Consider the following 13,056-nt stretch of genomic DNA (forward strand, 5'->3'; position numbering starts at 1 on the left):
GGAGTCCGACTCATAATTTTTATTTTGCACCAAGTTCTCGAAAGAACATTTGTGATGACTTCAGGTGGGATGATGTTTGGAGTTGCTGGCTCCACAGAGTTTCCCTCCACACTGCTGTGGGCCATGAATGATAAACTTCTGGCATTGCCCCTACCTTCAGTGCAGTTCTGCAGTATAGGAATCGGTCCATAGGGGGAAGAGCAATCAGGGGATTCCTTTTGAAGCCAAGTTATTTTTGTAATTACACGACACTATTGATGCCAGTTCCAAAGGTGTTGGGAGATCTATTCAGTAGCTACCAAAAATTGGACATCAACCTGCCTTATGCAGTATGCAATCCAATTGGTTTATAAAATATTAAATGTTTGCTTAATTGGACTCTATCAACTAACTCTATGGTTTGTTGACAATTGTTGTACACGTGTGGATGGACTCGTTCTGTATCCTGTAGTTTAATCAAGGCACAGCAAATAGCTTATTGATTGGTTTTCACAGCAAAGATACAATTATCCTGTGAGATTTTAGATGGAAAATCTAAACTGAATCTTGCATTGGAAATTAGAATATTGATTTTTTTTTGTCCAATCCAGCTTAAATTTTATTTTAGAGTTATTTTAAATTTGGAAGGAAGAGCTTCCGTAGACCAGAGCATGCAAAAAGTTGCTTTTTTAATGTCCCCAGCAAGCAATTCATCTCAACAACTTGTGAGAAACTGTTTTTGCGTGGCACTAAAACACACGAGAATGAAAAATATGCAGATATTGAAAATCTGAAGTAAAAAAAAAAAAATGCTGGAAATGCTCCGCAGGTCAGTCAGCATCAGCGGAGAGAGAAACAATCACATTTTGGGTCAGTGACACTGCTTTGAAGTTTTCCCAGCATTTTATATTTATTACATCATGTATTTTTATTTGTTTGAAGGAGGTGCCACACAAAAGCTCTGTATATATCATACATTCCTATTGCTTTAAGGATCACACAATGAACATCACTAGTGCAGTCGGAGTATCAGATCTTGTTTATGGCTTTGGCCTCTACATTGGGCAGTTCACCTATTGAAGTAGTAAATCCTGACATGAAGGAATTTCTGATGTGAATTTGCAGCCTTGTTTGCGCATCTATGCAGAGAAAGACATGCCAGGGAACCTCAGAGCTGCAGTAATCATAAACATTGTCAGGAAAAGAGTCAAATCCCGTTGTGGTAACCAGGTGAGGTCTCTTACTCAGCTCTCCACCGCAGAGAAAACTATCTCCACTGGTCTAAGTGGTCTTCTTCCTGTAGACAAAGGGCTCATCGCTGGGTCAATTCCATCTATGAAGTGTGAAAGGCATGATCTTCATTGCCTGACAAATCCAAGAGAAAAACAGAGAACAATTTGATTTTCACTTGTGGTGTGACCTTCTGGAAGCCTTCAACTCTTCAACCAAGAAGAAATGCGGTTATTCCTTGTCAAACTTTATTGACCTCACAGGTTCATATCCATCTTATTTCCGTCACATGATGATGTGCAAACTATGATCAATGGGTCCACCCCAAACCCAAACCCAGTGCTGACTAGGGTCAATCAAGGTCTTGTCATCATTTTAACGCTTTCTTCAATTATTCCCAAATCTTTATCTCTGCCAACCGTCGTACTGGAACTGAATGACTCTGCGGAAAGAAAGGGAACTGCTTGCGCTTCCTCACCTCCGTTCTGAACCATAGTTCATAGCTTCAAACCCAGATGAAGCTTGTTTATTTGCTCCAGGAGACTGAGCTCTAAGTTATTGCCAACCTGAAACACTGAGGTACAGGGGAGGATGGACTTTGCTCTGAACAGCTGTAATGCAAAAGCCCTCGTGACCTGACCCTGCTGCACATCTCTGCCTCCTCACAATAAAGTTGCACGGCAATCACCTCTGTATCAGCGAAAGCAAACATTGATGCCAAAATCCATCTCCTGCTTCAGCGAACCACCTTAGCCTTTGACGTCCAAGGAAAAGAGTTCCATCGCCAAGACCTTAAACCAATCTCATGGTATACGAACAGTGAGCCCCATCTCCCATGCATTCTAAGGTCCTGCAGTGCTGACAACAGGTATGTCGTAGCATTTGGGAGATGCCACCAGTGCTGTCTTCTCAATGTCTCCAAATCTAGTGATAGGTTAAAACAATAGGTGTCCTCCCAAGATAACAACGGCAACATCAGTGGCTCGGGGACAACGTAATTTGTATGTCTGACAGTAGACTGCTGAAGTAGTCCATTTTTTCCACAAGAGATTATCAAGAGGAGAGAAAAGCCTTTTTGAGCCGGCGTGAAAAACAGTAACATCTTCATTGGTGTGGGTATTCATAGCCTGTTATCAATCAAAATGGATAAGGACTATTCAGGAGGGTGCAGAGAAGCTCGAGTGTCCTCACGGGGAGAATGCAGCAAGTACAGTGGATGGAGCCCACACCATTCATACAGTGCCCTGCCTTGTCCAGCACGACTCGGCTCACCCAGAGGCAGAGTCAGTCACTCCAGAACCAGCCAAACCCCTTTGGAAGCAAGTTGCACTTCTCCGAGGGACTACCTACCGTGAAGATGGATTTGGTATTGCTGGATGGTTTGAAGAGTGAAGAGCTATTTCCTTCAGCCAATATGAAGAGGCTTTACAGTCCCTGAGAAGTAACTTTGCCTCGTATTTCTTTCAGCTTGGATCCGTGTAATTTCTTTATTTCTTCTATCACAATCACCTTATATGATTTGACAGCACGTTGCTCCAGGGTTGAAATTAGATGGGATGAATGGAGCCTTCATCCCATTTATTGCTGGCTGGAACATGCCACCTGTGTCCCGCATGCAGACACTGACATAATGGTTTACTTCATGCTGGAAGACTTCATTACTTGAACGCTTATGAATGAATATCCGTCCTTATGAATTTTTGGTCTACTTTGCAACAAAAAGCTAAAAACTGCCGATGCTGGAAATCTGAAGGGAAGCCAGTGAAAGTTGCAAACACTCAGCAGGTCAGGCAGCATCTGTGGAAAGAGAAACTCTTAATGGCTCGGGTCAAAGATCCTTTGTCAGACAAAGATCTTGTGCAAGTTCTATCCTCTGAAACATTAACTCTTGATTCTCCTTCCACGGACGTTGCCCGATCTACTGAATGCGTCTAGAATTTGTGCTAACTTGCAGCAAAAAAAAAAACTAAAGCACTTGACAAATAACAATTGATAATGACCTATTCTTTAAAAAAATATATAGTTTCCTGGGAACCACCGAAAATTATAAAACCAGGTTTAAATTAGTAAATCTGTGACGGGTCGAGGCAAAATATTTGCATTTCCTTTTTTTAAAACAAATGTTGCAAATAATACATGATATTGCATTCAGACCCAAAATAAGTTTGTAGTTGAAGCCTAATCCTCAGTAGGAACTGCAAGGCTGTCTGTGTGCTTCTTGTTGCCGTATGAAGCAAAATGCAATGGGTGCTGGCAGCATCTGGGAGAAGAAAACCGTCGATGTTTCTTCAGAGGTATTTGATGAAACAGCATTATCCTGCAACACTTATCCTATTTCTCTCCAGAGATGCTGCCCACCCAAGTATCTCCAGCTTTTGTGCTTGTACTGAACAGGAATAATATCCTCTTGAAGCAGTAATAATCCATAATTGTATCACACATTTCAGCTCTGAAGCTGAAACGCGACTGTAGTTGAACTGTGATCTCTTTCAAAAATGTGGTTTCAAACTGAAATATAATCCCAGCATGATCCAAACTCCAATATGTCTGTTGGTTATCCTGGAGTAAATAGTTCCTTCCCTGTTTCAATATATGAACCTAGGAATAAAAGGCAGATTTTAAATCAGGTTGTCACAGTAAGGATGTCTTCATTGATATAGTTAGCATGCGTCTGTTTTGGTATTACGCTGATATAAATCTAAGACTTGCCTCAGAGCTTGTACAGACCTGGCTTGAGAAACGGCTGCATTCATCCAGTACTTGCAGCAGCTGGGAAGATGCTGTCATTGTAATGCATTAATTGCATAGCTCGACTAAATTGGAAAAACATTTTGGCCACAGTGGTTTTTAATTAGCTCCAGAAACTCTTGCTTATGATGTAATGATGCATAGAAGTGCTGGTAGACATGTGGGCACCATAGACATTTAAAGAATCAGAGGCCATTCAGCCCATCATATGCATACTAGCCAGTGCCCGACACTTCAGCACAAATTCTGTTTTTCTTTTTGAATGGGCTATCAATAAGGATGAAAGTGCAATCATGGCAGTAAAATGAGAGGACCCGAGTCATTCTTAGACACTATGCCCCGCATCGTATATCAAGCTATACGTCGTTAAAGTGCTGGGATCAGGCTGACTGCCCAAACTCTGCCAGGGAATGATGAGTGACAGAAGAAAAGAAAGTGGCATTAAAACCGAGGAGGGGAAATTGAAGAAATGCTGGTGGAAAGTGTCATTGCTGGAGGAAATGAGAATCCACCTTTCAATGATGTTTATCAAAATATTGAACAGATTGAAATTGTAATTTCCTTCATGTTTCTACTTTCAATTCAAAAATGCCCATCAACTCTTCGATACATGCAGGCATCTCCTTATGAACATTCTTATTGCATTCTTTCCTGCCTGTTAAAATCCTTTGGAGAATGAGGCCACCGAGGATACTGTGCTGAATGGTCATATTCATTACTGGGAGGAATGGACACCAAACGTTTGTCTAATTGTGTAGGAAGGAATAGCAGATGCTGGTTCACACTGAAGATGGATGCAAAATGCTGGAGTAGCTCAGCGGGTCAGGCAGCATCTCTGGAGAAAAGGGACAAGTGACGTTTTGGGCTGAGACCATTATTGGCTCTTTCCTTGTTTGTGTCTCTGCGATTTTCAGCGGAAGCTGCCTTCCAGGTACATTGGTGTGGGTGCTATCCTGGACGCAATGTTGGATCATGAATTGGCGACGAGGCTGAGACTGATTTTTGCATTCAACCATTACATGTGTTTTCCAGCAAGTGCCGCTGCATGGTATAATCAGTGGCTGCTTGTCCTCTCTGGCCGACAAGGTCTCAATGCATTAGTGACACTTGTGCCATTGCCCAGAGTGAGTTCAGCTGGTTCAGTCTGTTGACGGGACTTGATAGAGTTAAGTGCAGGGGCTCGAAGTAATGTTGAATCGGTGTGGAGAGCCAAATACCATTTAAGTGATCTTGTTAAAAATCAGATCTATTGGCTGCACAGTGCTGAACTGACACACACGATTGGGAATTTTGTTTTGTTCATGTGTGTAGGATTGGAGCCAGTGGCGGACTGGCCAGGGTGTCAGCTTGCCCGATGGCGAGTGGGCCCCTGATGAACTTGGCCCCCTATATCAAGTGGGCCCCCTTTGTCTCCTGGCAACCAATATTTTTAGACCCAGTCCGCCACTGATTGGAGCTATTTAACAGCAATCATTCTGGTGTTTAATCTGAGCTTTCAATCCACATAGTACACCTTTCAGAGCTGACAATTGAATAATAAAGCATTGTTGCATCATGCTTTTGACATTTTAGCTACATTTAGAACGTGCTCTGGAAATGAATACATTTAGTTTGGGATATTCAACAAAAAAATACATTGTTTAGTTCTTTGCTCCTCTTGTACAGGGCCTTTCTCATATTTGATTTTTGCACTTTCAGGATGATACTGAGCCTTATTTCATTGGGATATTTTGCTTTGAAGCTGGCATCAAAATCATTGCTCTCGGATTCGCTTTTCATAAAGGTTCCTACCTTCGAAATGGCTGGAATGTGATGGATTTTGTGGTCGTTCTCACCGGGTAAGTAACAAAAATCCACCAGTCTTGTTTTCTCTTGGACTCCAAATACTTTGGAGCAGACGGTTGAAAATTGAGATATTTTGGAACTGCTGAGTTTAATATTATGCTTGAGGTTTATTGAAGTTAGTGGAATGAGACCGGTATTATCTGATCTCTGTTTCAATTATTGGAATGCTTCAGGATAATATTTTTGTCTTTGATATTATTTTTTTTTGCACAGATACTTGTGCTTCTATTTAATCTCTGCATCTTGATGAATGAAATCAGCATCATTTAATTGGCAGCATTTTGTTTACTATTTTAGCTAACAGCTTGCTCCAGCAGCCTCTTTATTTAATGGTATTTGAGGATCATCCACATACTTGCCTGAGGTGGCCAATGCACCTTATCATCTGGTACAATCGCTAAAAGGAACTTTTGTGAAATTACTTTTGTCTGATGTTCTCAACCTGCACTTAAAATTACTTCAGAGGTATGAGGAGATATAAATCCCTGTACATTTTGACTAAAGTGCAGAGTAATTGAATATAAAATTACACTGTTATCTGGGGTTCAAATAGCAGTTGTCCACTTGTCTTTGCTTTTTACTGAAATGATAATGTTGCATAAAATCCTGGAACAATTACGCAGGAAAGATTTGTTGAACGAAAATGAAATTGCAGTTCCATTTTTAATTGCCGATGGGGAAAAGCTTGGAGGTGATTTTTTGTTGTTGTTGCCCCTGTTGACTTGTGAATGCTGTATAAATCGCTTCTCATGTTGGGGCCCCAACAGTAAAATATTAAATATTAAACAAAACCAAGAATGGAATAAATTTATTCTGTACGAGAGGGAATGTCCTGGGCTGTAACTTTCAAAATGTAGAAGAACAAATAAAAGGGAGTAGAATGTATAAAGCCACATTATTTTATATCAGTTGACTTGGATTTATTTAAAAATCTGTACATATTATGTGTTTAATGATGCATTTTGTTTGCTTGTACCACGTTTTCCAAGTTAAAGACCATTTGCAGTATATTATTTGTCTGAAGAGATCTACTTGGCTGTGATTGAACGTAATTCTTAAACTGTTGAGAAAAATAAGATCATTGTAAAATGTTGCATCAAAGATAAATATAAAGGGGAATGCATGATTTTGTAGGTCATTATTGATGTTCAGAATTGTGTTCTGTGGTAATACCATAGATGTTTCGACCAAATGTTAATTAATATCATGAAAGGTAATTACAAAGTAATTCGTAATTAATTTAGTGAAGTTATTATTTCTGTGTCCTAAATAGACTATATAAACCTGATGTTCTGTAATGGGAGTTGCTTGCTCTGTTCTCCACCCTATGGCTCAGTTGTAATGTTTTAGTCAATTTGTTAGGTTATCTTTCTCTATACTGAAAATAAATGTTCAAAGATGTATGGTATTCAGCGGCATTTGAATGCTTTTTTTAAAGACATTTATGCTCCTTAATGTTGAAAATGAAGAACGCACAGCTGAAACGCAGCAGCATGTAGCATTGACTGTTAAATAGTGCCTGCTGTTTGAGATGGTCTGAATTTTGTTTCTCACCTTGAGTTTCGTTATTGACTCAAATCCGCTTTACTAACAGGGAGACGGTGTGAATGAGACTGTATGCATCCATTTGTAAATGTTGCTTCCGAGTCCAGCTGTTTACAAACTAGAGTGATCAGATTGTTGCTTTTGATCTTCATCTGTAAGCAGCTGTGACCGAGCACTTCAATGGTGTTTAGTTTGCATTTATTTTAATGAAACCCCATTACAAATAAATGAACGTTGCTTAACATCTAGTTTGTTCGTTTGCCACGAGATACAGTGCCATATATTGTATTTCCTCACATTTTTCATTCCTTAAAAAAAATATATATATATATATAATTACCTTGGGCAATAATCGTGGATTTTAAGTGTGAACTTTTTATGTTAAATAAGATAAATATGTTGTTGCTTTTGATGAGTATTAAAACTAAAGTTTGTGTGCACAGCCCTGTGGTGAATGTTAAAAGAGTTCTCGCCGCACTCTGTAAATATGACACAAATAGGCTGAGTGTGTGTGGGTGATAACTTGGCAAGCGGGAGTTTAATGTGGGGAAAGTGTGAGGTTCTGCTCATAAGATGAATCTAAAGGCAGAATATTATCTAAATGGAGAAACATTGCAGGTGAGTGGAAGTACAGAGGGATCCTTTGCACAAATTACAAAAAGGCTAGCAAGCAGGTGCTGCAGTGGTTAGGAAGGCAAATGGGATATTGGCCTTATTGTTGATTGGAGAATAGAAATAAGGAAGTGTGATCACAGTTGTACAAGACACTGTGAGACCACACCTGGAGTACTGGGCATAGTTTGGGTCATCTTATTTAAGAAAGGATATGCTGGCATTGGAGGCAGTCCAGAAGAAACTCACTGGGCTAATATCTGGGACAAGAGGGTATCCTGTCCTGAGACGAGTGGCTAAAGATATTTCAGCTATGTTTTGTGTTTGGACTTCTGGAGAATGAGAGGCAATGTTATTAAAATAAGTTATTCAGGGGACTGGACAGAGTAGATGTTGAGATGTTCCCACTAGTGAGAGAATCTCGAACAAGCTGACATAGGATTTTGTGGTGATCGGTTAAAGAACAGGTTCTTGCAAAGGGTGGTGGATCTCTGGAACCCTCTGCCCTGGGGCTTTATGGAGGCTGGATTATCGGGGGGGATTTAATGATGAAGTAGAGATGTTTTTAGAAAGATTAACGATGGGCAGCATGGTGGAGCAGTGGTAGAGTTGCTGCCTTACAGCGCCAGAGACACGTAATCGATCTCGATTATGGGTGCTGTCTGTACAAAGTTGGTATGTTCTCCCGTGACCTGCGTGGATTTTCTCCGGGTGCTCCAGTTTCCTCCCACACTTCAAAGACGTACAGGTTTGAAGGTTAATTGGCTTTGTTAAAATTGTAAATTGTCCATTGTGTGTAGGTGCAGGTGCGGAATGGTCTGTTTCTGCACTGTATCTCTAAACCAAACTAAAAACGAACTGAACTAAACTAAGCAATGCCATGGTGGCCCAGCTCAGAGGAGTTGAGGCCTGGGGCAGATCAGGTGTGATCACGGTGAGTGGCAGGATAGGCTTGGGGGACCGAGTTGCCTCCACCTGCTCCTATTCTCTTGTATCCTTGCGTGCATCAGATGTGTGCTGCTCTGACAGTGTCCTCATTTACATTGGACTAATCTATTGAACCTTTCACTTCCTCCCATCTCCAAATCTGCGCTGACGGAGAGGGGGTAATTCCGATCTGCTAGCGATCAATCTGATCTTTGTATCTTGGAGTTTAATGCTCTGCTGCTGGAAAAGAACAAAAAATGTTTATCTCGAAGCAGGTGTCCAATTAGTTGTGTGAAAAGCATTTATCCAATCTGACCCTGGCTGCTTTGACAGAGTCTTTCAGAAGTGTCTTTGTGTTTGTGGCTACAGGTTGCAGTTTATCTGAAGTGGCGGTGTGAATGTGTTAATTGGGAAGGTAAAGTTAGGGTTTTATACCCCCAATAAAGATCGATATCCCATTGAAGAATGTGGGAAATGTGATGGACCCGGACCCGTGCACTTGGTTTGTTGCTGAAGGAAATATTTAGCCGCTCCGTATACAGTTTTATGCACTGTGTTTCGGATTGTTTATTTTTATTCCATCTCGGCTGCAGCAAAAAAAAATGTACGTTGTGAACTTGCCCACTTGTGATGAACTGAGAGCTGTTTGGTTTTGTTTGGTTCTGAATTATCATTCAACAATCATTTAGTCAGCTGCCTTCTCTGTAGAATCAGAAATAGTCGGCTGGATGTGGTGCATCATCGAACATTTAACATAGAACAGTGCAGCACAGGAATAAGCCCATCAGCCAACAAAGTCTCTGCAGAACATCATTAAAGTAACTTCAGTCTGAAGAAGGGTCTCGACCCGAAAGGTCAACGATTCCTTCTCTCCAGAGATGTCCCGCTGAGTTACTCCAGCATTTTGTGTCTATCTTCGATTTAAACCAGTATCTGCAGTTCTTTCCTACATCATTAAAGTAAGCTGCCCTTTCCAAGTCATAGAGTCGGGCTCTCAACTCGCATGTTAAAAAATCAATTGTTCACTTTACACGCCTCTAGAAATGCATTGGCCAGCTCTTGGCCATCGTCTGTATCCAAGTATTGTTCCTCTTGTTATTGGAAAGATGTTATTGAGCCGAAAGGGTACAGAGAAGATTTATGATGATGTTGCCAGCACTCCAGGGCCCGAGCTATAGGGAGAGGTTGAGAGAGGGCAAGGACAGTATCCTTTGAAGCGCAGGAGAAATGATCTTATAGAGGTGTACAGGTTCATGAGGGGAATAGATAGAGTAAATGCACAGAGCCTTCGACCAAGAGTAAGGGAACCAAAAACCAAAGAGCATGGTTTTAAAGAGAGGGTGTGGGTGAAAGTTTCAATAGGAACCTGAGTGTGGTGGGTATATGGAGCGAGCTGCCAAAGGGGGTACGTACTATCAAAACGTTTAAACTTTCAAAACTGTCCAAATGGACAGTTACATGGGTAGGATAGATTTGGGATATGGGGCAAATGCAGGCAGGTTGGGCATGTCGGCGTGGGGAAGTACAAAGGACATTTATTATCACAGACACCAAACGGTGTAGTGAACTATGACCTGCCATTGCAGCACACGAATAAAGATAAGACACAACATTAAAGAATTTAACAATAAACATAAAAACATCCCCCCACAATGGTTCCCACTGTGGAGGAAGGCAGAAAAGTCCAGTCCCGTCCCCTGTTTACCCATGGTCGGGCCTATTGTGGCCTCTGCAGTCACCGCTACGGCTGTCTGCTAAAGGGCCTATTTCTATGTTGTATGACTATGACCGTATCAGTACTTACAAATAATATGCTACCAACTGTAATCTGTTAGTAGAAACAAGGAACTACAGATGCTGGTTTGCAAAATGGAGCAAGTGCTGGAGTCACTCAATATGTCAAGCAGCATTCCAGGACAAGGGGTCATCCAGGACAAGGGGTCACAGCTTAAGGATAAGGGGGAAATCCTTTAAAACCGAGATGAGAAGAACTTTTTTCACACAGAGAGTGGTGAATCTCTGGAACTCTCTGCCACAGACGGTAGTCGAGGCCAGTTCATTGGCCATATTTAAGAGGGAGTTAGATGTGGCCCTTGTGGCTAAGGGGATCAGGGGGTATGGAGAGAAGGCAGGTACAGGATCCTGATTGGATGATCAGCCATGATCATATTGAATGGCGGTGCAGGCTCGAAGGGCCGAATGGCTACTCCTGCACCTAATTTCTATGTTTCTATGAGAACATGGATACGTGAGATTTCATATGTCGTCAGACTGTAGAAGGTCTCGACTCGAAACCTCATCTGCCCATGTTCTCCAGGGATGCTGCTTGACCTACTGAGTTTCTCCAGCACTGTGTAATCTGTTCATTCAGTACCTGGATCTTTAATGGCAAATTACCACCAGATGCACTCTTATTTTCGCACTGAAACCTTACTTTGCAACCTCCTCTGGCAGCTCCGCCCACCACCAATTGGAAGTGTATGGTAAATTATAACATTTAAAAGCATTTACAGGGGATTACATGGGGTGAGTGGATTTCATTGCAACTGTGCCTAATTCATGATTTCCCTTCCCACAGCTTTTAGTTTAAAGGTGCCAACTTTGGTTAAACCAGTTACTGCCTCTATTATGCCTCCGTGGGATGTATTTACAGAGATGTGAAAAGATGGTTTAAAAAAAAAAGGTTCTAAAAATAGGTATTTGGATTTGTGCAGCTAAAGTGCTCCACTGTGAGTGAAGTGCTTTTGTTCCGTCCTCACCATTGTGTTGTGGGAAACACAGCAGCCAACTTGCATACAGCAAGCTTCAGCAGAGAACAATGTGATCATGACCCAGTAATCTGATTGAGGGATGAGATATTGGCTGGGAATCCCAGGGATAACTCCAGAACAAAAACCTTTCTCTCGACATCAGTAAAAAGCAAGGAACTGGTGGTTGACTTTAGAAGAGGGAGGTTGAGGATCAACCAATCTGTTATCATCTATGGGTCAGTGGTGGAGAGAGTCAACAACTTCAGGTTCCTGGGTGTGCAGATCTCTGAAGATCTCTCCTGCACCTGGCACTTTGATGCAATCATAAAGAAAGCCCTTCAGTGCCTCTACTTCCTTAAATGATTGAGAAGATGTGGACCAATACTCTCTTGAACCTCTTCAGGTGTACGGACGAGAGCTTACGGACTGATTGCATCGTTCAGCAACTCGAACATCCAGGAACAAAAATGACTGGAAAGAAAAGTGGCAAACACCTCCCGGCCCACCGCGGGTACTGACTACCCACCATCGAAGGGATGTATGTATTGGGCCTGTCTCAACAAGCAGCCAATATCATCATCACCGCAATGACAAAGCTCTAATTTCACTCGTGCATTCAAGAGGAAGGTACAGGAGTCGGAAAACTGTAACATCCAAGTTCAAGAACAGATTCTTCCCAACCGCTATCAGGCTGAAGGTAGACATAAAGTGCTGGAGTAACTCAATGTGTCAGGCAGCATCTCTGGAGAAAAGGAATAGATCACTATCAGGATATTGAACACTACAAACTCCAACTAAACAATTAACTGCCTGGGCTGCACTGGGGACTTTGGTGTTTGCTTTGTTTTTGCAGTATATTATAAGGTTGTAAGGAATAGGATTAGAATGAGGCCATTCGGCCTATCAAGTCTGCTCTGCCATTCAATCAGGGCTGATCTATCTCTCCTTCCTAACTCCATTCTCCTGCCTTCTCCCCATCACCTCTGACACATGTACTAGTCAAGAATCTATATCTTCTTAAAAATATCCATTGACTTGGCCTCCACAGCCTCCAGTGGCAAAGAATTCCATAGACATTGGGTTATATTATTTCACAGTCATACAGTGTGGAAACAGGCCCTTCATCCTAACTTGCCCAAGCTGACCAAAATGCCCCATCCTATTTCCACCTGTCTGCATTTGGCCCATATCCTTCGGAACCTACCCTATCCATGTACCAGTCAAAATGTTTTTGAAACATTGTGATAGTACCTGCCTCAACTACCTCCACTGGCCGCTCTTTCCAAATACTTAACACCCTTAGTTTTAAAAAAAAGTTGCCCCTTGGGTTCCTATTTAAATCTTTCCCCTCTCACCTTAAACCTATGACCTTCTGGTTCCTGATTGCCCTATTCTTGGTAAAAGACTCTGTGCATTTATC

The 13,056-nt window shown here is 41.7% G+C and overlaps 1 protein-coding gene across 1 annotated transcript in view; it reads left to right on the forward strand.

Annotated features, from left to right (window-relative positions):
• Positions 1–13,056, forward strand: part of cacna1ba (calcium channel, voltage-dependent, N type, alpha 1B subunit, a) — a 494,356-nt gene that overhangs the window by 26,516 nt on the left and 454,784 nt on the right. Inside the window, exon 5 of the mRNA XM_055659954.1 lies at positions 5,656–5,795. Coding sequence (XP_055515929.1) covers positions 5,656–5,795 — 140 coding nt within the window. The remainder of the gene's footprint in view (positions 1–5,655; positions 5,796–13,056) is intronic.

This window comes from Leucoraja erinacea, chromosome 31, assembly GCF_028641065.1.
Source record: "Leucoraja erinacea ecotype New England chromosome 31, Leri_hhj_1, whole genome shotgun sequence".
Classification (NCBI taxonomy): Eukaryota; Metazoa; Chordata; class Chondrichthyes; order Rajiformes; family Rajidae; genus Leucoraja; species Leucoraja erinaceus.